Genomic DNA, 26712 nt, shown 5'->3' with positions numbered 1-26712 from the left:
AACGGGAGACAACAAAACAAAGCAAATGTATCCGTCTGTAATAATGCTGGGGGGGGGACTCAACTAATGTAACAATTCTCCAACAAGCACAGGAACATCAGAGAATGCTAATAAAGCTTTCACCTTATCTGTGCAACTTTCTCTTTTATGCTGATGTCTGTCTAGGCGCATTGTGCTCCTTTGAAAGAAATGAAGGCACACAACTTCAAACACAAACCATTTACCAAGAAATGTTCAGCAAAAAACTGATCAAACCCAAGACTTTAAATTAACAGGGGGGGAAAGGGCAGCAAGTGTGCTAAGATGATAATCAGGCAACTCTCCACAGATCTAAACTACTGCACTGCCATCTAGTGTACACAAAGGGGAATTGCATATGCAGGGAGGATAATGTAAATGTAGAATAAGTGTTATGTGTATTATATGGAACTTCTGGAGCTGAAATAAAAAAAGATTTTATTTAACACATTTATGTCAAACAACAACTTGAAAATGGGTCTTTTATAAAGGTTGTGTGGGAAATGTTAAAAATCTACATTGGGCCATATGCTCAAGTTATTAGGCAGAAAAGAAACTTATGGGAAGTTAAACCAAATAAAAAATTGTTAATTTTAGCCGTCATTAAATTAAATCAACACTTAAACCCAACGAGAACTCTATTAATGATGGTATATATGGCAGTAAAGAAAATATAGCCAATACCTTTTTAAATAAACTTTGAGTTGTTTTTATCTTTAAGGTTTTAATACAACAAACAACAAACTATAAATCTGGCATGGACAATGCTTAAATGGTAATTATGAACAGGTTTATTAGAAGACTCATCAATAAGAAACAAAATGGCCTGTGGAGATGAGCTGAATCGCTTCTGTTCTGTATTGGGAAACGTTAAGAAATCCTTACACTGTCACTCATAATTTGCTCCATTGTTTCTGGGCAGCAGGGTGACCAGCTTTTTTAAGCTCTCTTATCTATAAAAGGCTGTCCGTGGGGCATGGGCTCAGAGTCCTTGGCCTCCGGCAAATATGAGCTCGAGGGCAGCCTGGATGTCACCATCTGTGGCCTGTAGCGCCCTCAGCATCAGCTCCTCATCCTGGATCCCCATATCTCTGAGCTGCTGCATCTGGGACTGCCAGCGGCCCTAGCAAAACAAAAACATGTTCAAGGCCTAATCTTTTATCCACACATAGCCCTGTCTAAACAAGCCTGCAGCTGGACTACATACCTAAGCCAATACCCAATGAGGACAATGGCAGTTATATTATTATTTTCTCCATAAACTGAACACATGTGGGATTTATTCAGTTAGTTCACCTGCAGAGCAGACATGTTGGTGGCTTGCAGAGCTTGCTGTAGTGCTTGGCTGAAAAGATCGTTACTGACTGGTGTCCCTGCTGGCATGGGGGCTATGCCACTGGAGGGGTCCGACTTAATCAAAGACAGGATGAGGAAAAAAAAAAAACAAGCAATGATGTAGGGAGTGTTAGGAATAATGCTTTTGCATTTTTTTTTAATGTGTAACATTATAATCTCAAGTAAATTCTGCATAAATTTACTGTTTTAAAGATTTATGCATGTTTTTGAATATCTATCTCAAAATGGAAATAACCCTCACTTGGCTTGACGTTGTCGGGGTGACAGCGCTGCTATCAGGAGTGCTAGCAAGGGCCAGTGCAGTTGCCAGCTCACTCTGTGTAATAGGTCTCGGTCCTGTTGCTCCACTATGGCTCAGGGACACTGGACGCATTCCCGCCGAGACTCCGCCTCTGTTAGAAGGGCCTGCTGGGCTACTCTGTCACACATATTTAGGCACACCAAGTGATGTTATGGCTATTAACAACATTAAACATCACACGGCATCAGTGTTTCTATACATGATCTTTGCAGTTTGGTATTGACTTACAGACTGGAATTCATCCTCATCATCTGACATGCCCTCAAACATGAAGCCTCCTTCCAAGAAACACAAAAAGATTTGTCTGATAAATAACCTGGACATTCACTTAAAAGAAACACGCACAATATTATTAAAAGGAAGAAAAAGCACAATGAATTTTAGAGGATTTCGCAGTTGGAACTACTTTATCAATATGCTCCTCCTTCAGTTCAGTTTTATTGCTTACCCGGCATATCACTGTATGAACTGGCTGATACATTGCGAGAAGAGCTGGCACTGGACTGAGCGGGCATACTGCCTGCCACAGAATGCAGGACCAGGATAATGGCGTTGACAAGGGCCGGATGTGAACTGATTAACCTATGAGAGACAGACAACCATCCAACGCACTGTACATGAATATTACGCGTCATAACAGAGCTGAAATCAGAGGAAAGCCATACTCACCCATCCAGCATGTTGGGGTCTGTAAACTGTACAAAGAGATCTTTATCCTGGAGCACTCCTGAGTGTGGATTTAAGGAAATTGTTACTATTTGCATGGTACAACAAAACCAACTTAAAGATGTTCAAGAAACTCAGAATGACCTTACCTAGAGCAACTGGATCTGACCTGAGTCCAGGTGTGGCTACAATAATCTGATCCAGAGACTCTTTATTTGTCAGCATTTTATAGACCTATGAGAGGGGAAAAGACAATGAATATAGTTGCAAAAGAAGAAGTGGCAATGTAGCAGCAGTTACAGTAAGAGCTGTAGTAGTTACTAGTGTTTTCTTACGATAACAAATGCAACTTCTGCCTCTCTGTTAGGGTTAGCTTTGTTTCTTTGATCGCAAACTCCTCGGAGACCATCAAGAGTTAAGTAACCAAACTTGGCACAAGGCTACATCTTAGGACCCTCGAGTTTATAATCTATATCAGATATGATAAGATCATCCTGTTGCCTAGCAACCAACTAGCAAGCTAAAATGACTAATTTGTAGTATTATTCATGATATATTATGATGCCATCAAGTGTTTTGGCAGGCACCAAGCAATGAGCTAAAATAACCTGTTTTTAGCCACATGAAAGCATCTTATTGTTTTAATTTCATGCCAGTAACATCTCATTTATAGCCTCAAAAGTTGAATTATACATGTCTAGCAACCACTTAGCAATTGGCTAAAATGACCCATTTTTAGCATATAAACAACATCTATTAACCTGATTTTTTTTGTTTCACTTTTCTCGTGGCAATGCAGTATATCAGTCTGCCAAAAGTACAAAGAGGCCAAGCACTACTGTAGCATGGGCAAGTACTAGTTGTTCAAATACATTATATATAATGTAAATGACAAGTTGAGGATGATAGCAATGATGTTTGAGGGCCATAACACAGCACCCAAAGCATGTGAACTAACAAGTACCTCTGATTATATACATCTACAGGACCTGCTGTATCATCTGACCTGACTTTTATGAGCTACACTATACGGACCAAAGAACTGGGGCACACACTTCATAACTCTTTACCCCCTGAAAGGTTACTAGAAGTAACCCTTAAACTTGTTTTTCTGAAGTGAATGGTTTCTGCCATATGTCAGGCCTGCTTAAAGAACAAGATTACTGGGTTTGGTCTCTGCCTGTGCAGCCTGGAAAAACCCAGAAACAATTCCAATGGATGTCAAACAACATCTCTCTTTTTTTTAAAGATTTATTCTGGGGTGTCAAAACTCATCATTAAGGGGGTACAGGGAGGTCATCAAATGTTGTCTTTATGGGGGAAAGATTTAATAATTGAATAAGGTGCACCTGGAGCTCCAGTAGACCAGGGCCAAGCAGCTCCTGTAATGCATATGTGGCACACTTGTTTTGTTCATATAGTGCACTATGAATAGTAGTGACTTATTTATACCAGTTTATGTAGAATCCACATAGTCCAATCGTTTTTTAAGCCAACATGCTGTAATGTTGCTGAGGTTGAATGCTGCAAAAGCTGCAACAGTTAAACTCATTTATGTTTAAAGCAGCTCCTAGTGGCCTGGGGTCTGTTTATTCATAGCTCTGACATGCAACTAGGGTGATGCAATCAGAGGTAAACACCACTGAACAAAGATGTGACATCATCCAAAGGACAGTGGAGAAGATTCCAGCTGCTTGCGCCAAACTATCTCATGGTCAAGGACAAACGCTTATTTGTTTACTTATTTATGTATTTATTTTAGTTTAAGGCATGACCAAAATAAAATTGAGTGCCTGTGTCAAATAACTTTATGCAAGCTGTGAAGCCACATGGTCTAAAAAAAAAAAAAAAGAGCTAAGGCATATGGCCAATGAATTATGAATGATTTTTTTTCCATTCTTACAGCTGATTCATGTTTTCACTTGATAACTATTCCCTTATCTCAACACAAAACAACATTTCTTAACTGGAACTACACTGCTGTCTGTTCAAGGCATGTAATCACTGTAAAAAAGAAGCAGCTGTGAAACCACCAGCTGAGTGGTTCATATTTAGGGCCAACTGTTTTACGCACACTTGTCATTAATGAAAGAGTACCATGTCTTTCAAAAACAGAAAATGTCAACACTTGTGTACTTTTCTCTGAAAGATGAACTGCCTTGTCTAATGGCAGGGCTCTGGAAAGTAAAGCAGCTAATGATAGCTTCAGGACAATACATGAAACTCAAAGTGACCTTCAGTGGTCCCATTCTACTGCATGTGTCTGTTAGAGGTGCTGAAATGAGTTTCTTATTCCGGTACTTTACTTCAAATAGAGTTAACACATCATGGACTAACACTGGAAAACCAATGTTAATTTATAACTTCATTAACTAATCTAATATATTGTACATAACAGCACCCACCCCTAGCTGAAACAGCAGCTTGTTTACACATTTCCCTAACAAGCAAAAGACCTCTGGTTCTTCTTTTCTCAAACAAAATGTAGATATTAGCCAGTTTGGTATTAATAAAATTTGATATTAGCCAAAATGGTTGTTGTGGAGAGAGAGAAATCTCATAAGAAGTGAATGAAAGATCAAGTTCTTTTTAACACTCACTAAAATTAGCTGAATACCTAAGCAGCTCAGTTACCGTGAGTGTGTTTCCTCTACTCACTGAGTCCCTGTAGGCAGAGCTGAGAGAATGAAGAGCAGCATGAAACACCCTGAACTCCCTTGCTGCAGTTACCCTGTTTACAGGCTCTGGAAAATACAAACACACATTCAGATTCACAAGTTCAATGTCATTTACAGCTTAAACACAGTTTTAAGCTTAAATGATGCATACACACAGACCTGGACTACTCTCTGGCTCTGGCCATGTCTTTTTGAGGATGTGTAAGGTGGATCCTGGTTGAATCCCACAGGCATCCAGTGTAAGGTCATCTTTAAGTTTCCGGCCACAGTGGATGAACTCTGGTTAACACACAGAAGAGAGTGGTGAGATTTTCACACAGAGACATGCACAGATTTCACTGACAGCTAACGGATGATGGTGACGTACCTATTAGCTCAGGGTCTGGGATGGAGTCTGGGAACTGAGCTGCAACAAGCTGTTTCAGGGTGGCGACCCTGTATCCTCCAGGTGGAACATCACCTGGCATCATCTCCGGGAAGTGGAAGATGGATTTGGGCTGATCAACCAGCTTCAAAGACAGATTCCATTCTGACGAGGCCATCTCTTCCTGTTTATTAACCCTACACACCTGCAATTAGTCCACAGAACACAAGCTTAACACGGTGGGGTAGACCACAACATATACCCTGTTAGCTAACAGTATAATATTACAGCTTCACTCTGCTTCAGTGTGAAGATACGGCAGGTCTTTTTGACACAAAATAAACCTTAGACCCATGATCCACAGGAGGAACTCACGTCAAAATGCGCTATTACCTGACGATTACCTTTTCTACGAGGTTGTAATGAATCACGTTACCACTCAACCCGGTTAGCTGCCTAGCGTTTGCTCACGAAGCATGCCGATTTTCTAAATTAAACTTTTCATGCCGTTTAGTTTGGGTGATTTAAAAAAAATCTTTAAAAATAACTGAGTCTTACAGAACTAAGAATAAAACTAAAACTCTATATGAACAACTGCACACTCACCCTTTCTTTGTTGACACTGAATCCACTTCCTGGTTTTAGTCACGTGTCTAAGTTGCGTTTACGTCCACTGTCCAAACAAAGGAGCTTTCACTTTTCTGTAATATTCATAGATAGATATATTTTCGAAGATTTGTGATGACTCCTTAACACACACACACACACACACACACACACGCGCGCGCGTATAAATAAAATCATTATTGGAATGGGAAATAAATGGAAAATAAATGTTAATCCAACTTAGCTTTCGGTCAGACTGTTACATCAGCATCTCTATCCCATGGCATCTGAGGGAATACGCTAATTCTAATCTCACAATTAGCGTATTCCCACATAGAATGAGTTTCATATCCTACCTGTCCAAGATGGAATCAGTCCAAAATTTCCCAGCCCCCAACTGATAAACCTTTTGTAACCCACTTTTTTCAAACTACCTTGATCGCTGTAGTGGGGATTCACTTAATACCAAAATGGGCTTTCATGCTCTGAAATCAGTATTCAGAGAATTGGCATCACTTTACTGATATGGAGATTAATAATGATAGAGATTATTAATGAATTTGTGTTAATAGCTGTGGATAGATTATATTTTATATTATATTTTCTTTGTTTTCTGATGATGCTGACTTAACTATATTGGACTGACTATGTGTGTTAAAGTGCATACAGTATATACTGCACTGAATGGTTAATTAGTCCACTTTTACATGCAGAATTGAAAGAAGGTTTTACACAGAAACAAGTAAAAATCTGAATATTGTTTACAGATGTGAGGAAAGTGTTTTGAGAGCCTTGCTGAGGGAACTGGTAGTGTTACTAATTGGAATAAACAATCATGCAAATATTCTAATATAAGGAAGTATTAATATGTAAATTCATAGGTCACTATCTATGTCTGTTGCATAAAGCAGATTAATAATGACATTCTTTCATATCACAAAATCAACATCAACAAAGCAAATAAAACAACATCTCACAAAACAGGGATGGGCTATGGGCTATTATCACAAAGGTAAACAATACTATGAATAATAGATTACAATAAAGAGCCAATTATTTTCTATAAATCTTGATTTGATTGGTTAACATGTGCTACAATATGTAAAAGACTAGTCTGAATTACCAATAAACCGCTAGACAAGTGTAAGTGGCCACTTTGAATGAGCAATAAGTGCCCTTGGGTAGCTAATCAATTACTTTAGATGAGCAATTAACGAGTAAACATTTGTGAAAACCATAATTGACAGGAAATATGTCAGCCTGTTTCGCTGTAGCTGTACCTATCCATTACTAATCTGTCACTTAAGGAAAAGGAAGGGAGAAAGAAAATTTTAACATGCTTTTTAAAGTTCATAAAATCAGGATTGTATTATAATGCAAATCAAATTTTGGGGAATAACTGAAAAAAAAGTCCTACTGCTACTACTACCATTAAATTATACACTTCTGTAATCGCCTCGTTCTCACCAGTTCTGCAATCAATGATAGACTTTATCACAAAATTATACCCTTTATACAAAAAAAATCAACCTTTATGTATTATGTTGTGCATTGCTTGTATTTGCTGCTAATATCCTACCAAATGACAACGTGCACAACTATCGACACATTCTCAGCTTTCTTTCACTCCAGTTTCCCTCGTTGTTTAGCAGCTCTGTAGGTGTCTGTGTGGGTCTGGCCTCTATAGAAGTTTCTTTCTGTCTTATTTTGCTAGTTCTTTCTAGAGTTTTGTGTTTAGGTTTGCTTACACTCCTGTCTCATTGTCTTTATTTTTTATCATCTGTGTGTACTCTGCTTTGTCGACTTCTCTTGGTTACCCTTATGTATATTAAAGTCTACTGTCTTCTCCTCAGCCTTTATCACCATGCCTGTTCATCCTTCTAGTGTGTTTCCCAGTCTTATTCTTGCATGTTTGTGGACTTTTTCCATTTTTGAATTGGATCCAAACAACAAACAAAACATTATCTTTAGTAGCGAATGAGATCCATTCACTACTAAAGGTGTGTTTTGTGTGTGTTTACTTTGCCTGCCTTCTCAGTGTGCATCTAGGCCCTAATTTCAAGCTTTGTGACAAATAATTTTGTTTTCTCCTGAGGGGTATACTATAAATGTAGTTCAACACAACCAAGCTTTCTTTGCCTTAGCTGGCTCGACAAAATTTAAAACCCAGTTGGATACGATGGGTATCATGACAGCGGTTATCAACTTTCTCAGTTAAGCTAGGCTTTTTGCTTCAGGCTCTGTGCTTGCTCACAAGAAAAAGTGCCTTTAATGGGTTGTATAACTCTTCTTTCACACAAAATGATCATTATGAGTGCTGACTGCTCCAATAAGAGACATTAGCAGATGATGATGATAAAATTGTGATGAAAAATCAATAAAGAACATCTAAAATATAACAGTAAAATGCAACCCTGTTGCAAATGAGACAAAAGATTAATACTGAAGAAAATAGTTTATCTTGGGCTTTAACAATTTCACAATTTACATGAAGAGTGGTAAACATTTTAATCCCAGTTAAAAATATTTTTTATCACTGAGCGCACTCTCAGTACCACTATTTATTTTTAAGGTTACAGCTGCACATTAGTGCTCTGAAATGTCAAACTTTAATCAATTTAAAGGTTAATTTTTACCATCCCATAGCCCGCTAAAGAAGACGTGGAAATCACTTTAGTTTTGTCAGCAGATCAAAGTGAAATGAATTTGCCAAGCCATTAATATCACTTTGTAGCACACTCCTGTTATTGTTTTGTTTTCTATAGAATGTTGTGTTTTATGAAGTACAGCAATACTGTATGTGGAAAGAAAAGTCTATGACTGCATGTGGGGGAAAAAAGTGTGCCAAATAATGCTTAATTTATGGCACCATGATTGTGTCCATTTCCATATGTATTTGGCTATGGAGAAGGGTTTTCAATCAACCTAAAAGTGCTCCAGTGCAGTCCTCCAGAATCCCAACTGCAGATTGCTGGATGTGGGTAGTGCTGTGTATTGGTCGAATGCTGACCTGTTCCCAGAACTGGGAAAAGAAAAAGAAGAAAACAGCAGAATCCACCAAGAATGGAAGAAGCACAAAAAACCCATATAAGATATTACAAAAAATTGAACATTGTATGAACATTGCAGACAGTGGCTGCAGTGGACAGTTTCCATTATTTTTATTTAGTTTTTGTCTCTGTAAGAGTATCATACTTTTGACACAACCCCTATCTGACAACAGACACTGTTTGTAGCTCTTCACAGACTGCCACAGACGCCCAGCGCACTACCACTGCTGAACCATAATTTCCTACTTAGGCGGCACATGGATGGTGCCAGTGTGTGTGTGGCTTTTTTCAATGGCGTTGTTTTGAAATTACAACCAAATTGCAAGCATCCAAAAATGATTTACAATAATTTGTGTTATCTCCGGGTGAAAACAAAAACTTGCCAAGCACAACACAATTTATTCTTTCGTTATTTGTGTGTGTGTGTGTTTTATTCTATTAATTTATTAACCTATTAATTAAAAAATTGTAAATTTTTACCACATTAGGGCCACCATACCTTTTAGGACCATACGATAGCGATTGGCTAATAATATATAAATAAATACATACATAAAGAAAAAAAAAGTTGTTTAGGTTTTCTGAACACACTCGGACTTGGAAGTACTCAGTCAAACTATGTATTTATCCTGAAATACTGTAACGTGGCAAGAAAAGTCGATGAGTTCGCGGAAAAAAGGTACGACGACTAAATGGTTAACTGGGGGATGGGGGTCAGCATGACATCACTGCTGGACGAAGCAGCAAGGAGTGGTTTCTGTGAAGAGCTCCCCGTCCCAAATCAATGGAACATACCCAAACACTCAGGAAAAACGCCCTCTAGTTTTATCCAGCGTCAAAACAAAGTGTTATAGCCGTGCTTTGCTCTAAGAGGAATGAACTGCTCTGGAAAATCACACCGCCAGCGCTGAACAGAGAAAAGAGTCGCCTCCGCTGGAGGGTTGGTGGTTTTCAAGTTTCTCCCTCTTGTCATGGTAAGCATTTATACATAGTGTTTGGGGGCAAAAGCACCAGCTAACCGGGATGTTTTGTTTGTATCATAGTGAAAAAGCCAACGGTAAACTTGGGTTATTTTAAAAGAAGAGCAACAGCTGGGGAGAAGGGAAACTCCACGAAGTCGGGCCAGGGAGGCGCTATGGCTGAATTACACAGGCTTAGTCTGCTCTGTTCACCGGGTCTAGAGACACGTCTAGTACAGATGTTTGTAGCTTACCTTTTAAACAAGTCGTAGGCCTACTAAGCTAGATAGTATACTCTATCAAAAATGGAGCTAAAAAGCTAATATTTATGAATTAAACGGACTGCGCCCTCGTTTGATAGAAAGTGAGCATTGCATTTAACGGTAGTTCCATATAAAGTAACATTCATAAAGAAGCTGGTTACTACTGCAATATCTTCCCCCAGTTTCCTCATACTTTCTTTCTTTGTGTTTTTGATTGAGCTGTGGTGATGGAGGCCCGTGTTATATCAGTGTTACTAGATTCAAACAAACTGCATGTGGGGTAAATAATACCCTGGTAGTACTAAAAAGTTCTACCAGACTGATAATTTGATATATCTAACCCAAAAAAATCAAACAAACAAGCTATGCAGGCTAAAGGTTTGAATATTAAGAACACATATACTTTATTTACTTTGAATACAGTTTAACACCCCTGTTATAAATTTAAATAAAGGCTAAAGTTTTTTTGTGTGAGGTCTCTTTACAGTCATATATTTCCTCCATTAACTGTTAAAACTGTTAACTGCTGTTTCAGCTGCTGTTCTGCTTCAGTACAGATCTCTTATGTGTTTTTTATGAGACTTGTATGTGTTTACCTTTGTAAACTAGAACCAAATCAGACAAACCAAATCTCAATATGTGGGGGATAAAAATAAGATAAAAATGCTTGCATGCATAAAGTGGCAAACCAGGTTATCCTAGATTACATTGGTCGCCAATCTGTACTCTAAAACAGATTAGGGCTTCATATTTCTACCATAGAAAGACAAGACTTTCTCCTAATTTTTGCTTCTTAATGCAAAACTTGAAGGATAAGTTTTTCTCTAGAGTGAACTTCTTGGATGTCACAGCAGGACGACAGTCAGGAAAGTGAGGTTGCAAGTCGGCATTTTTGCTCTTTAGAGAAAACAAGCTAAGAAGGTTGGAAGCCACAGGAATGGTGCAAAGAGGATGTTGCCTGCCGTCATCCTGCAATTGTCACTTGATTGTGCAGCTGCGCTTAGCAGGCAGGTAGATCTACCCGTGGGATGCAGGAGGATGTAGAATTTATCATTCAGGATATTTCTCTATAAAAACTGATCACTGAAAAAAAAGCGAAGAGGTGGCTACGGGATGAGCTTATTTCATCTTTTTTACAGGTGCCCTACCTTTTTTTAGTTCTTGTTTTGTTTTGTGAGAAATTATGACACTTCAAAGGTTATACTGGTATTTCTTCCCCGTGCCAATCCACATGCAGCATATATCAAGAATGCCGTAAGATAAAAGTTACACTAAACTTTGCAGATTACCAAGAGCCAATTGTTGATTCATACAGATGTATACACTTTTTTTTTTAACTTATCAGGACACCCCTGCCTCATAGCAGTCACTAAATTACATGTTGAACACTAGTATGAGACTCAAGGTGGCGCTGTAGTGAAAACTGTAAATTCGGCATTTAGTAGTAAAAGTCAAACTTTTATACAGCTCCTTAGCCATTAGCCCTTTTTTTAAGTTTATGAAGATATGCTTTTCAGTTTGATGAGCGAATTATATATTATATTATACTTTTATTAAGTTATGGTGTTGATGATTTGACTAAAGGAATCCAGTAATTCCTAAGAGGACTCAGTAAAATCTAGCTACTGCCTCTATATAAATTTCAGGCCCTCACTTTTTGTCTTTAAGGTTAAAAAAATGTCAGTATTGTGAGTGAGGTGAATGATGGTCCAGATGATTTGAGGAGCTTGATAAAGATGCCTTATGCCAGAAAGGTGAGTCAAGATTTAATATCTTGGATTCAAGAGTATAGTAGTAGTAGGAGTAGTAGTAGTAGCAAAGAAAGAGGACCACTATAACTGAGATTACTTGAAAGAATAGAGTGATGGTACAATGAGCAGGGCAAAATTGTTCATCTTAATGTTCTGTGACATCTCAAGAATCATTTCCCTTTCCCCTGACCTCAATAAGAACTTTAATAGTCCTTAACATATAGTGTCAAAATGATATAAAAGGGCAATTATGACTCAAAAGCTTACAACTAATCACTAAGAGAAATTTGAGCCTTTTTTCACTGTCAAGCAAGCTTTTGAACCACTTTCTTTTTTTTCATTTATATAGTCTTATGACAGTGCTGTCAATTAACTACTATAATACCATGAAAATATTTAAATGTCAAAATCTGAATAAAAAGCTGGCAGTACTTTTTATATATTGATGTAAGATGGTGATGGATAATATTCAACTGCAACTTCCTACAGTTAAGCTTTATTATATTCTTATATATAGGTTGTGACAAGCAAGTTTAGTTAACTTAAATCTTAAATTGAAAAAGGAAAGAAACAAAAGCTGCTAAGGGGTCAGCAATGTGACTCATTCAGTAAATCTGTTTGATGGCTTCCTGATGTCTGGGCTGCACAGACTGAGTCAGACTGTGGTTTGGTGTGTTGGCAGACTACACTTCATGCTACCATTAGGAATATATTTAGGTAAATCTGGAAAAATGCTGGCTACAATACACATCTGCTCTTTTATTCAATGAATATTTGTTCTCATTGTTGAGTCTCGCTGCTGTGAAGAATTCAGTGCCTCTAAGGTTAGAGAAATTCACATTGTGATACAGAAAGTCTGAAGTGGAGAGCAGAGCTGTTGTGGAAAATGCAATGAAACAGCACTCCGGCCCACATCCTCTCTGCTGAAGCCATAAATGAAAACTCATGGAAAAAGCTTTGGCTAAGCCATGAGGTGGAGCTACATGATGAAATGATTCATAGCACTAAAACAAAACATTTGATCCATCAGCTGTTTTCCTATTTTGAGATGTGTTTGCACATGCAAACATAACACAAAGTTTCCAGAACTTGTAGATTTGTATGATCCACCAGAAACTTTTATCACTTGTGGTGAGTGGTAGGGCGTTGCCCAGCTTACAGTCATACCTGGATGTTCAGGGTTTTAATCAAAGCAGTGAATCACACTCAGTGATTGCTGTAAATCCTGGATAATCTTCATTCATGTGGTATAAAAGAAAAAAACAAAGCCCTGAGCTAATTTTCTGTATTTTCAAAGAAGTTGCATCAATGTAGGACTACCCGGATGTGGCAAAAACAATGATGATTATTTTGGTCAGTAATTATCTAGATTATTTAAATACACCAACATTAACTTTAAAAGGTGTCTTTTTACAAGTGATTTATTTGGTCTTTAAAAACTTTGGAGTGAACTTTTAATGAAAAAAGCAATGGATACTGTGGGAAACAGGGTCATTTGGCCCCTGCCAGCCCACAGTCTCTACTGGGATGTCAGCGGGTGCAGAAAGGGGCAACAAAAGGCAGATTCGCATTGCTCAGGAGAGCTACACGATAGTCAGAGAGAAAGAGATGGAGAGCTGAGGTCAACAACTGATGCCGTGGTCGTACGCCTCCAAAACCAGACCAAATGAGAGACCATGGGAGACGAAAGCAGCTGCAGGCAACCATTAAGGATCCCTCCACAGTTTCACCTACAGAGGCCTTTTAAAACTTTTGCTCCTTCTACCTAGATGTTTTTAACTTGAAGCACTGGGACTTATCTACAGAATGTACAGTTGTGGTTAGAAGTTTACGTATACTTATCATGGCCAGACATTTTTAACGATGTAAGTAATTAAAGATGCATGCTGTGCAATCATTTCACTCTGGAAAAAGAATTGGTTCAACAAAATCATTAAAAGCCCCAAATAACCCTTATATTCATGCCCATGATAAGCACATGTAAACTTCTGACCACAACTATATATGAAAAGTTCAGTTTTCCTTGTCCAATTAAGTTATTTTAAAAAAAAAAATAATTGACCATTTTTTGTTATTAACATTGTTAACATATGTCAGAATTACTTAATGCATGTAGTATTATAATCCACAAAATACCAGTTTTCTTTCTGCTTTAATAGCCAAAATATTGTTTGTTTATCTCAAGAAAACATTACCTAGAGATTGTGTGTACAATAGTTGCAAAATGTAACAAAAAATGTAACAAAGTGGTGCTTTCTAACATCTGTGTGTTTGTGTGTTTTTTACACTGTTAACCACTAATTCATATTCTGTGGTTGTATCACAGTGACTTTCTTTCTTTGGAAAAAACAATAGAGTTTTCAGTTTTATCCAAGATGCAGAATCAGGGTTTTGTCTCAGCAAATACAGATACAAATAACGACCTCTACCAATCTAGCTGAGATAAGTATCTTATAAATATTTCATGCATGGGAGAGTGGAGGTAGACAAGGAGGAGATAGTTTTGTCTGGCTGTACTTACTCCTCACGAAGTGTTTCCCTCTGGGGAGTGGAGAGAATGATTTGGCTGTTTCCTGTCAACTTTGAAAGTCCCCATTTGTCATCACAGCTTTACTCGCTGTGAAAAGAAAGAAGCTTTCAGCAGGCAAGAGAAAGGACTGTCGTAGTCACCTTCACATGTAAGTTAGTTTGTCAGTAAAGTTTGTACATGACAAAATTAATTTGAGACTTTCATATAGCATATATTGTCTTCTCATCTCAAATTCTCTTCACTTGGGGGAACAAGCTAAAACACATTAGTATAAGGCAACCCGTCTGGTTTCAGTAACCCTCCAATCAACTCATCACCTTATGTTGCTATATTGTTGTGTCCTTGTTATAAAAATCTCGGGGCTCCTCATATGTCTGTTTTCTTGTCCGCAGATCTGTGTCTGAAGAAGTTGACCTGCACTTTGAATCCATCCTGAAAGACCATGCTGTCCCTCCTGCTGTCCGCAGTGCTTGCTGTCCAAGCGATGGGTGGGTGTTGCTGCTCCCTCTGCCCTGCTATTAGATTCGAGTCACTGCGGTGGGAAATGCCACCGCTTGTTAAACAATACACCCTGCAGGGCCTATTAGTCTTTTTACTTCAAAATCTTCACTGGGAAAAAACAACCTTTCAAATGAGGCTACTCCCAAAAAATAATGTGCCAATAGTTTGAAAGTTATAAACTGTCCCTGTTTAAACCCACATCAACTGAAATGAGTTGTCAGAGAGCAAATTCCTATTTAAACAGATGTCTGGCTGAATGAGAAAAGAGATATTTTTCACAGTAATTTTTTTGAGTTTAGTTTTTAAAGGGTTACAACTTCATCATATGAGGGTGTTTTGTATTTTCTTTATAATTCAGCTTGTAAAAGAGAACAGCTTTGACCTTTTCCACGTATGTGAGGAGTGGTGAGATCTCTGGGCATAGGTAAGGTGCGCTGTGAAAAATGCTAGAAGTTGAGTTTTCCTGCCTTGACTCAAGAAGGGTGATGAGGAAGTCATCGTATTATATTTATAACACTGGGAAGCAGGGTGCTGGTGGTTGATGTTGCAACTGAGGATGCATGACTCGCATGCTCAAAAGTTTCACTTCAGTAGAAATTGCTCAAAGAAAACTTGTCATCATAAAAAAGAAACAAATAGCCTGGGCTGACGTGATGGCGTCTCATGACAGTAAATAAAAGAAGGGAACGGCATATGCCGAAAGAAGTATCAACAGTGCATATAGTTCAGCATCAGCCCTTTCTCAGTTGGTGTGTGGCTGATGCCATGTAAATTTAAATCTCATATTGAGTGCCATTATTCTATATTAATATATAGCCTGAAGAAGAAGGACAAAATCAGATTGCAAATCCTCAAAGTTCACAAAGAACTTTTATCATCCAAAATGCCATCATTTAAAGAGCTTTTTTTGCCTTTTCTGCTCTCTGGTTGAGCTGACACAACCTCCTATCGGCCATCAGTGGCACATTTCAATCTTGACTCAGTGGACCTAAGTGTCTTCAGTGGTTCATTAGGGACCTATTCTCTCCCAGCACAAATGGGCCTGCGGCCTGCTCATTACTGGCTATGTAGCATCCACTGCCTAACTCGCTTCCCTCAGTGGGAGGGAAGAGGAGGAGGAGGTGTCGGGGACTGATGGAGCTCTTTAACTCACGGGTAATGGGCTATATTGTAGCTCACACAATGATTCACTTTCTGCTAACTGGAGCACTAAGTGAATTAGTTGGAGTCTAGTTTGATACTATAGTCTGCCTATGTAACACCATATCATATTACAAAAGTCTCATATTTTGTGGACATTATTTAAATTATTATTAAAACCACTTCCTGTAGCTTTAGAGAGCTTCTGCTGGCACACACAGAAACCTAAAGATTTGTGCATTTGACTGAGCATCCATGTATTTATATGTGTGGACGGCTGTGCTGATATGATCCAGGGTCTCTGAGGTCTCTAACTCCCTCGCTGGGATTACTTGCTGTAATCTTTGTTGTACTCAGCCATGTCATTTCTTGATAATTCCTGCAAGTTCCCATATCAGCAGACGTGATTTTACTTTGTGGCCTTTGCCAAAACACTTTGTGAGAATGGTATGTTTGGGGGTAAAAAAAAGAAAAAAAAATGAGGCACATGACAGCACTGTCATCCCAGCATAGTAACATTGTCTCTGTAGCTCCCAGCTGTATCCTGACTCAGGAGTCAGATGATGGATTATTCTCAGTAAAATCTCTCCCTGATGTTACTCATACAGCACTGCACAGCTGTTGCCTCCAGAGCTAGGAAGAGCCTTGTCTGTAGGTGGATGTTGTTTTTCTCTATTTAGGAAGCAGGAGAGAGGAAAGATTGCCACCCTGCTCAGAAGTGGCTTTGACCCCTGACCTTACATGTTACTTAGCCCAGATGATTTTTTTTTTTATCACGCTCATTATAACGTATTGTGGTTACAGGTGTCTGCAAGATGCAAAAAAATTGCAGATCCGTGTACAGTAATGCCTGAGCCACAACAGTTAGCTGAGTACAGTAACAGTCTTGGCTTGCAGCACACAGCAGTGTCAGCCAGTTGCAGAGCTAACAGGAGGCTGTCTAGCTAATTGCTTGTTGTTGTCATACTCTGTGTTCAGTTAGCACAGCCACTAGGCTGCCAGAGCTCGCTGTGGGCAGCTCTTAGAAACCAAACAATGAAAGAGAATTGCATCCATGCAAATGTAGAATTGAAAACCAGACACGATTTTTACTCTCAGTGATGGGAGCTGTAAGGTAATTCAAATTAACTAGCATAATTGGATAGATTGCATCTAGTAAAGTAGTCGCCAGGCACAGATTATGGCAAGGCCCCAGAGCGTGAAAATAGCCCGCTCATGCCTTCATCTCTAGTGTACTTTTTAAAGGTCTGCTAACTATGAATACCCTCTTCCTTCCCTCCTTTTCTCTTCACAGCAATTGATTCTGCAGAGAGGGGACACTTTAGCCTGTGCACAAATTCAATTTAGGGTTATTACCCTGTATCAGTGATGTTTTTGCTAATTTGATTGTGTCCAGTAAAGTATCCTTTTAAAAACAATCGAGGACAGGCTCAACAAAGATTGGTTTCGCTGCAGTGCATACATAATGACGAGTCTCTGTTGGCTTGCCTCTGTCTCACTGTTTCCCAGCTCTTCTTTTCTTACAGTGCACTTATTGAAACAGAGTGCATTACCCAACAAGCACCTCATGATTATTTCAACAAGTCTTAAAAATGCTGGCTTGTGGATCGTTAAAAAATTGATACAGGTAATATGCAGAGATTGCAGTTCTGGAGGGGAAGAGAGGCCTGAAGCCATATGTGGGCCTGCTGTGTGTCTAGTAGGCTTTGATGAATGTGTTGAACGGATGCTGATCTGTGCTTGGGAAGTGTCACAGCTACTACTGGCTTGCTGCGAAAGCATCCCAGCAGCTAACAGAGGGAGACCCCTGCTTGCCTGGTGTTGTGTCTGACACACGGCAGTGGTGACGTCAGGTGCTGTGGGGATAAAACTCTGCCTCTCTGTCTTTTGTCGTGATGTGTCGGGTTGTTTCATGTTCAACTCCAACAACAAACACACATTAAACTGAATTTGCATACATGATCTGCATTGTTTAGTTAAATTTTTTGGTCTGAAAAAACCCAACCTCAATTGTGAGATATGTACAAGAAACTTCTTCAGTACCCCTTCTTTGGTAGATGTTGCACATTACTACGGCAAAATCTACTTCATAGTACATTTTGAGGTCTCATTGCAATTATTGTTTTGTTGTAGGAGCCAATTTTGAGTTTCAGGTTCTTGGCTGACTGCGTGACATTTGAATCCCTTTCAGATACCTCGGAGTCACAAATATTTGAAATCATAGCCTTCCGCTGTGTTGGATTAATTTTCAGCTTCTTCAGTCACTGTTGGCGTTACTAAAACATTTGAAGAGTATGAGAAATTATCAGCTCTAGATTCGTCATCAAATAACAGTTCTTACTAACAATTTGTGACCTAGTGGAGCATTAACAAGTAAATGAATTAATTTTTCAACTTTTGTAACTGGAAACAAACTGCAGCACTTATTTTTGTTAGGCTTTAAATATTAGAAATCATGTTCACTTTACTAATATCTGACCCCATGACCCTACTGCTACCTTCAGGCGCTCCCATGTACACCATCTCTTCAATTGTTTTTCTGTCTCCTGTTCATCAAAGGTTCTCTGTCCCTCCAGCTTGTAAGCCAGAGGCTTGCCTTTATCTGCCCACTGTTCTTTAGCCAACACCATCTGACTGCCGAAGTCTGTTAACGAGTTATTGACGGGATATGAGATGACATACTTCTATGAAGAAAGAAAGGCAGAAAAAACACAGGTAGAGAACAAGTAAGAGATGAATGAGAAAAGGGAAAATAAAGCAATGATAAGTCCTGTTGTGATTTATGACATTTTTGAGAATGAGCTCTCAGTCCTCGGTGATTCCTATCCATATCATATTTACTATGCACATGCTCCCATCACTCAGTTAATGTTTTCCAAATGCATTTTTTTCAAATAGGAGTGTTATGGGCATGCACATCTGCTCTGACACCATGAAATCAAAAGCTAGTGTTCCCCTCAGACTTATACAGGGATTGGTAATATCATAAGAGTAATCGGTATGAAAGGGCTCGCAGATCCTTTGAGCAAAATCCTTTGATGTTCAGGTAGAGCGTAATGTGTAGAATAGAAATGTGCTGAGCTGCAGTTACATTCATCAGCAGAGGGGGGCACTGTTGTAAAAGCATTTTTCTCCTGCGTCTCTCCCTGCCCAACCAAAACCCACTGTCGGTGCAGTCTGTTAGTATTGCACCTTACGTACCGGTTTGCTTTGCTGTGTCAATATTGCCCCAGCAATTTCCCCTCCAGTGCTTGTGCTTGATGTTCCTTATGTATTAAATCATATTAGCACTTGTTGTATCATGTTTCAGCAGGGCTGTACCTTTTAAACATGCACTTACTGTGTTAAACACTCATTGTACAAATAGCTCCATTCCCTGTTATTGAATTGATGCCATTATTAGCTTTATGAAGTGGGACCGAATGGAATGAAATTAACTCTAATTGGAGCAAAGACACAAATGATTGACAAAAATGATTATTGAACTGAGTGTTAAAATATTTTTTTTGTAGTGGATATTGATGATAAAGACTGGAGGTATCTTTGTAGATGACTGCAGAAACTCCTGATTTGAATAATGACGTGTACATGCCTGTGGTGTGTGCTTGTGTGTGTGTGTGTGTGTGTGTGTGTGTGTGTGTGCGTGTCAAGGACAGTGCAAGGGGCCCAGGTAGTGATGTAGCACTGTGTATACATGTGTGTGCGTGTTTGTGTCTGTGGCTGATGGAACCTCTCTGCTCCAGAGCAACTTTGTAACAGTGTCTCCATTGTAGTGTCAGGGTACCTCGTGTCCAAATCCTCTGACAGTGTGATGCTGTGGAGCTGTCAGCAGTCATACAGGTGTGGAATATCAATGTGCTGTCTGGCCTTTGGGTGTCTGTTTCTGCATGAAGTTGTGTCTCTGTCTGTATATGTGTATATGTCAGTAGGATTGTGTTTATAGACCTGGATTTTGTTTAAAATTGCATTCATACAGATAACACTGAGGCATTTCATCAATACTAACACTTTATGTAGCCTTTCCCTTTTCCAACAAAGCATAGTAGTGATCTACTGCAATATACACATTTGTACAGCACTTGTTACTGCTACTGCACAATACTGTTTGTGCAAAACCTTTCAGCTCTTGTTGTTGAATCACTGCAAGACAGCAGGAATGACATAACCATCATTTTTTTTAAATCTTGTAGTAACATCCATGCAGAACTGAGCTTTTTTGGCATCAGCACAGTTTGTTTTTCCAAGCATCTTTTTCCAGAAGGGATCAGATTTTGCAACGATCAACAGTTTGATTAAACTTAGGACCACTGGAACACGCTGTGACTCCGAGAAGGCTAGAGATTAAAGCTAGGTGGCATGGAGGCTGAGCAGGTGGCTCATATGCCGTAAGGCTGTTGCAGATGCCTGGGTTTGAATCTGCCAAGAGCCATTTTCTGCGTGTCTTTCCTCTGTTCTCTCTCTAAGCTTTCTGGTCATAATAAAAGCTAAAACACCCCAAAAATACTTAAAGCTGATCAAAAGAGTGAATGCAACCTTTGAGATAAAGTGTATTATTGCTATTGGAAACTTTTCTCAAATTTTCACTAATAAATTAGTTTAATTTAAGTGTCAAACATTCTTCCATTTGTAGATTTGAAATATAGTTGTAAAGAGATAGATTTCATGTCAGTTAGATTACAGTTGTGATGTGATTTACAGCAGGTAATAACAATCAACAACAATGCAAGATGAGAATGTGTTATTGTCCAGGTCTTCATCTGTACTTTAGTATGTTCCAGAAAGAACATATGGTAGTATCTTGTCCCTTGCACTCTTGCTCTACTTAAATTTTTGTTTACCTCTGTTTGTTGGAAAAGGCTTGGTTTTTATTTTAATTCTGCAGTACTATGATCTAGCAGCAGAAAACTAATGGATGCTTCGCTTTAGACCAATAACCACTACCTAACTTCCCTCTTCTTCCTTCTCCCTGGTTGTATTCTATATTGGTGCATGCTTGTCTGCAGCAGGATATTCTTCTCATTTTTGCACCTTTTTAAACTGTCCTTGTCCCACACACATGTCCAAGCTCATTTGTAAGTCTGTCTTATCCTTTTCTCTCCTGCTGTATAGTGTATATGCATGGTCCTGTTTGCAGCTGAATGTGCTTGCACATTTTAGCCATTTGTTGACTCACTTTTGGAGCTGTGGGATAAAAAACTTGATGTTGAAATGAGTAAATTGCATGACGCATGTGAGTGAGTGACAGGAGGAAAGTGATGATAGGACATCTTTCCAGTTTATTTAATATATTTGGTTTTGAAAGTTTTACTTAAAATATTGTAAATTGTCTCTAATACAACTTATTTTGTCTGCTGTTTGGGCTGGACAGCTTGTCAGAGTACAAAGCTGCCAAAAGTATAAAGCTAACTCAAGCTCAATGGCACTATACTTTCCCTTCTTTCATATATGATATATAAAACTGGTAGTATAAATTGCACATAGTCAGTTTTTTATTCACTCTATACAAGGAGTAAGGAGTATTTTCTGGTTTCACCAATGTCACAGCAGACTCTGTTACTATATCAGTGCCCTGGAAACATGGCTTTCCAATACTAGTTACTGATTCCACCATTTAAGTATAGTTGGTTAAGAGGCTCTGATTTGTTTCTTCTTGTCTAATCTTCATATAGCTGTTTATTTCTAACATGAATCATTTAATCCAGATGTTGTTTGTACAGTTACATATACAGAAATACTTAAGTACATCAAGGTTAAAAATAATTTGTTGAAAATTACACAAACTCCGCGATTGATTTTGTTTAACTGTAAATCCAGCGCATAACATAACACAATAATTGAGGTGTGCACATCGGACTTGCTGAAATGAAAGCCTATCGTAATAACTAGATTGACTGTTGAAGGCCTACAGTCACAGCTCGGTAATCCAATGCGAACACATACTGCATCTGTAAATGCATGTGGGTGAACACATGCACACTCACCTGTCGGTATCTGTCAGTTTGATGCGAGGCATCTGTGGGTTTTATTTACCAACAGCCTCTTGCTTTACCCTGTGAGCAGCCCCAGTCTAACAGTTCAGATTCACCTTTGCTGTCTTCTTGCATATCACACTGTCTCTCAGTCTCACAGTCAGCCTCCAAGCTCATCTCATGTGCCTAGTGAGCATGCTGTTCACTATATGAAAAACTCTGGGTAGAAGAAAACCCAGTAGCACCCATACCTTGCATGTCTCAGGAAAGCAGGATGGAAGGAGGTGTTGATAGTGACAAGGTAGTCGGTAGTCTTGAAAGTAGAGTGGAGAGCAGTGTGAAGATCACTTGCAGCCTTTTCTAGCCAACCCTGTGCCTTGCTGCTAAGCGGGGCCCGTTGCCAGTGCTCGCAAAGGCTGTAATGAGTTTATTTCATGTCGGCTGTGAAAGTGCCCGTCTCTGTCTCGCAGGCACTCAAACAGAGCTGAGACCCATAAACACAAAGTGCAGTGTGTAAATCCCCACAGCCTGACATCTCCCAGCCTGCCCTCTATGGCTTCTGAGCATCTCTTTATCGAGAGAGAGAAGGGAGAGGTGAGATCCTCACTTACCCTCTGAGAAGACATGAATAGCCTGGAGACAATGTGCAGGGCAGCTTCCTCATGGAAGACCACAAGCACTGCAGTCTTTATCTTCTCCTGCTTATGCTTGTCTCTGCTCAGAAAGCGTGTTTTTTCGTGTCGGTAGCAGACCTCTGCGGAAACATATCAAAAAGTCAACTGTTGTACAGAAGTTGATGTTTGTTGTGCAGCAGTGTTCCAAAAAGGTACAGCATGCTAGTGTAAAGTTGCATTCTCTTGGGGATGTTGTCTTTATGCTATATGAGTTGATTTCATTTAATGCATACAGCTTTATAAACCAAAGATTATGTAGGCACAGGTGAATAAAAAAACAAAACAAAACAACAATTCTGTGCTTTTGTATATGTTTTACATGCATTGCTGCCATTATATTCTAAATGATTTTTTTAGAGGGCAATCCAATATCTCTTTTTTCGTATTTAAATACATGTTGCCGTTCTGCTGTTTGCACTTAAACATATAAATGATTTTGGTTGTAAACAGTAGCAGATCAAAAACCGCGTGTGCTCATTCGCTTTGGCTTGTGGTGCTTCACCTCTGACGAATAGGACATCAGATGTGCGTTTTCCATGACGTCAGCCGGCCTAGCTTGCCCTCCTCTCCTGTCCAATCCCCTCCCCTTGATGCAATGCAAAATGCCCCCCTTGTGTTCTCTTTCCAAATCCAAGTCGGTGTCTCTACACAAGGTCCCTGTGTAGAGCTGTGTCCTCGCAGGGCCTTGGAGTGAGTGGTAGGTCACTGCTTAAAGAAGCAGTGAATGAAAGAGGTGGGAAGAGGTGGAGATGTAGAATGAGAGAGGGGAGTTTCTATCTCTCTCTCTTCTCTGACATGGCTCTGGTCCGGGTTGAGGGATTAGTGTGTGAGGCTCCACCACAGCCTCTTCCTTGGCTTGTTTCCAGATATTATCTTTAAGCGTGAGCTCAACGCCAGCCTCTCTTTCTTATTCCCCTCTTCCCTTCCCCCTTCGTGTACGAACTCAGTGGTGTGAGTCATCCCAGGCTGCTTGGGGAGTGATTTAATTGCTCTCTCTCCTCCTCCTTCAACATGCATGTCTCGTAGAGGCCGTCACTGACCCTCTACTTATACAAAAAATACCATCAACCTGTTCATCGCCACAAAGGTTGGACTGTCTTCTAAGACAGTGCCGATACACACTCTAGAAATTTGCTCAGTTATCCCCATTGGTGGTGACAGAATGCCGCCTGTTTCTGCCATGCTTTGGTGTGATAACTCTTCTGTATTGTGTAGCCCTGCCGAGTGAATGTGTGCACAGCATAGGGAGATAGAAAACACCCACAACAACAGTAGAGCTTTTGTAATCACAGAAAAAAAGCTTTCTGCCATTTTCACCTTGAGGATAAGAGAATTGTTGTGACTGGCACTTTGTTGGTGCAGACACTCTGAGGTGATACCAACTCATTAACCTATGACACAGATATGATGGTCTTCTGTAAGAGAAACAGTTTTGTGCTTTTGTTTTTATGTCTACAGTTACTGTTTTTGCTTCATGCAGCGTGTCCTTCACTATAACTTTTATACTTAGGTAAAAACAATGAATACTGCATTGTGTTTTCATTCTTAGCCATTTATATGCCATTGTATTCTGCATACAAGAGATTCTACTGGCATAAATCGCGGCTTTTTTCCTGTCCTCATCTGCACTTCAGAGGTAATCCAGTAGGTGGCACTGTTCCTGCAGAGGAGCAGGGTATTGGGGGGTGTAATGTGGAGGCCACCTTGCTGGGATTGGCTGAATGTGATTGAAAATAGGTCTGCCTTGACTTAGCAATATCCATCCATATATGAACCCTCTCAGATGAAAGACTTGTTTGTTGTTAATAGGCAAAGTAATTACTGCACCTCTGCAGCAGTCAAATATCCTTCATAGCAAAGTGATTCAACATTGACATTGGCTGTGAGATAGACAGAGCTCAAAACGGGGTGCCGAGGCTAAAATGACGCTGTGATTATAACAATTAGAGAGCCTGAGCATAGAGTGTATTGCTCCAGGGGCCGACTGGCTTTTTTCTCTCCTGTGATGCTGATGAGTGTCTCAGAGTTGTATAACAGCAGACAGGGATCAATGGAGAATGCTGACTCTTGAGAATACCATGGATGTACTTTAGACTGCCTGCAATGGCTACTAATCCACAATGATTATGCAGTGTACTCTTTGCGCTTGGCCTAGTCTAGACAGACAAAATGCATACGCACAGATGCACAGTCACTTTTTAGTCTCCGAAAACACACGTGCAATAGTTTTTCTGCATTTATCTTCCACCGCTATCACCACCAAAGTCTTTTTAGATTTAACTAACGATGAACCTAAAGCTATACAGATGTTGTTGCTTCCGTTGCCTGAGTTTCAGCACACTGAGCCATCGCCAGGAGGCAAGGCCTATAGGAACACAAAGTCCTAATGCTTACCTCCAGATCTCCACTCTTCATCCCCCTCTTCCCTTCATCCCGTCTCGCCTTTTCTATGCTACTGTGCTGCACAAAGTGGATGTTTCAGTCACAGCATACATTTCAAAATGCAGCATTGATTTCATTTTCAAAGACATTCACATTTGAGTAGGTGTCAGTCTTTCACATTTGAACACTGAATTAATACTGTGATTCAGTGAATACTTTATGTTTATACTACACATGAGCCAAATAGTCATTAATAATACTATTTATTGTTTATTTTAGGCTAGCCAAGGGACAAAGAGATGATGCTTGGCATGCATGATTGGCATAGTAAAGCCTTCTGACTACAGATGTCTGCTGGAAAAATGTCTAAAAGTATATTTAATAAATTAATTATTTTCTGTTGCTGACAGAATACAACATTTCTTTACAATACTGCTATTTTTTCCCAGTGTTTTCTTGTTATTTATACTCATGTAATACTTGTTCTTTCTTATAGCTGTGTTGGAACTGAATGTCCCAGAGCAGCCAGTTGTGGCGTTGCACTCCAGTGATGTGGTACTCAACTGCTCCTTTAACCACACCAACCCCTTCAACCTGTCCGATCTGAGTGTCTTCTGGCAGTTGACAGACACACAACGCAGTGTGCATAGGTACTTGGAGGGACACGACCAGCTGGCAGACCAGGCAGAGAGATTCGCCAACCGTACCAGACTGTTTCCCAACCAGCTGGGCCTGGGCAATGCTTCACTCCTACTAAGCAGGGTGGTGGTGGCTGATGAAGGCAGCTATACCTGCTTTGTGAGGGTGAAGGACTTTGGCAGCGCTGCTTTGCTGCTGCAGGTGGCTGGTAAGTCAAGCTGTGATGTCTGTGACACATTAAAATGCAAAAAATGTGAAAAGTGTTTTTCAAGATCGATAAATGCTATATTGTACATTCGTGGGGTAATGGAATCATAATTTCCGTAGGGATTAATGAAGTATTCTCATTCTGATTCTCGAATTAGGCTAAAGAAATAGAGTTGCACATTTTTATGAATTCACCTTGATCTAGTATCACTAATAATAATAATAATAGTGAGTGTAACTTTTGTACAATTAACTTCTTTGGGATAAATTCCTTTCTCAAGATGTAAACAGTTTCCTCTGGGCTGTTAAGCAGTGATTTTGGTCAAGCATTGATTCTGCTCTCTTTCATGGTCATTATCTGATGACATTGATTATTGGCCGTTGTTATGGTCAATCAGCCATCGCTAACATCTTCTCTTCTGGGTAACTACACATCCCACTTTCACAGCAGGGATTCTTCTTTTTATTTGTAGTGGTACTTTGTGCCTTTCATCCCTTCTCACATTTCTGTATCTGTTGTGAGTTTGTTTCTGTTTTAAGCATCAGGCAGTGCTAATGAATATGTTTCATATGTATTCATTTTTCTTTTTTTCCCTCTGCCGGGGAAAGGGACAGCACTGCCTCCAACGGTGACAAATTGGTTTCATTTTATGCATTA

The 26712-nt window shown here is 39.5% G+C and overlaps 2 protein-coding genes across 7 annotated transcripts in view; one reads left to right on the top strand and one right to left on the bottom strand.

The window, feature by feature from the left end:
• Positions 1–439: 439 nt before the first annotated feature.
• ubl7b (ubiquitin-like 7b (bone marrow stromal cell-derived)) lies at positions 440–6084 on the bottom strand. Of its 4 annotated transcripts, none has more exons than XM_005447607.2 (11): positions 5990–6084; positions 5387–5588; positions 5179–5298; positions 4976–5085; positions 2491–2575; positions 2345–2402; positions 2124–2257; positions 1904–1953; positions 1616–1792; positions 1315–1428; positions 440–1141 (listed from the first exon to the last, which is right to left on the bottom strand). In XM_005447607.2, exons 2-11 carry the CDS (start codon positions 5559–5561, stop codon positions 1001–1003), a joined length of 1164 nt encoding a protein of 387 aa, XP_005447664.1. In that variant the 5' UTR covers positions 5562–5588; positions 5990–6084; the 3' UTR covers positions 440–1000. The 4 variants fall into 4 exon arrangements, with proteins under 4 accessions (XP_005447664.1, XP_005447667.1, XP_005447665.1 ...); XM_005447610.2 differs by having other exon boundaries at positions 5000–5085; XM_005447608.4 differs by lacking the exon at positions 5990–6084 and adding an exon at positions 5777–5969.
• Positions 6085–9647: 3563 nt separating this feature from the next.
• Positions 9648–26712, top strand: part of cd276 (CD276 molecule) — a 65592-nt gene continuing 48527 nt past the window's right edge. Inside the window, exons 1-4 of one of the 3 annotated variants that reach the window (XM_019357953.2) lie at positions 9663–10013; positions 14621–14690; positions 14935–15030; positions 25705–26055. In XM_019357953.2, the coding sequence (XP_019213498.1) occupies positions 14985–15030; positions 25705–26055 (397 nt within the window). In that variant the 5' untranslated portion in view covers positions 9663–10013; positions 14621–14690; positions 14935–14984. Of the gene's footprint in view, positions 10014–14620; positions 14691–14934; positions 15031–25704; positions 26056–26712 lie in introns of all 3 variants that reach the window. The other 2 variants (XM_005447606.3, XM_005447604.4) reach the window with 2 other exon arrangements.

Source organism: Oreochromis niloticus, linkage group LG1 (assembly GCF_001858045.2).
Source record: "Oreochromis niloticus isolate F11D_XX linkage group LG1, O_niloticus_UMD_NMBU, whole genome shotgun sequence".
NCBI lineage: Eukaryota > Metazoa > Chordata > Actinopteri > Cichliformes > Cichlidae > Oreochromis > Oreochromis niloticus.
The sequence above is the reverse complement of the archived record's forward strand: the minus strand, read 5'-3'. Positions and strand labels throughout refer to the sequence as shown.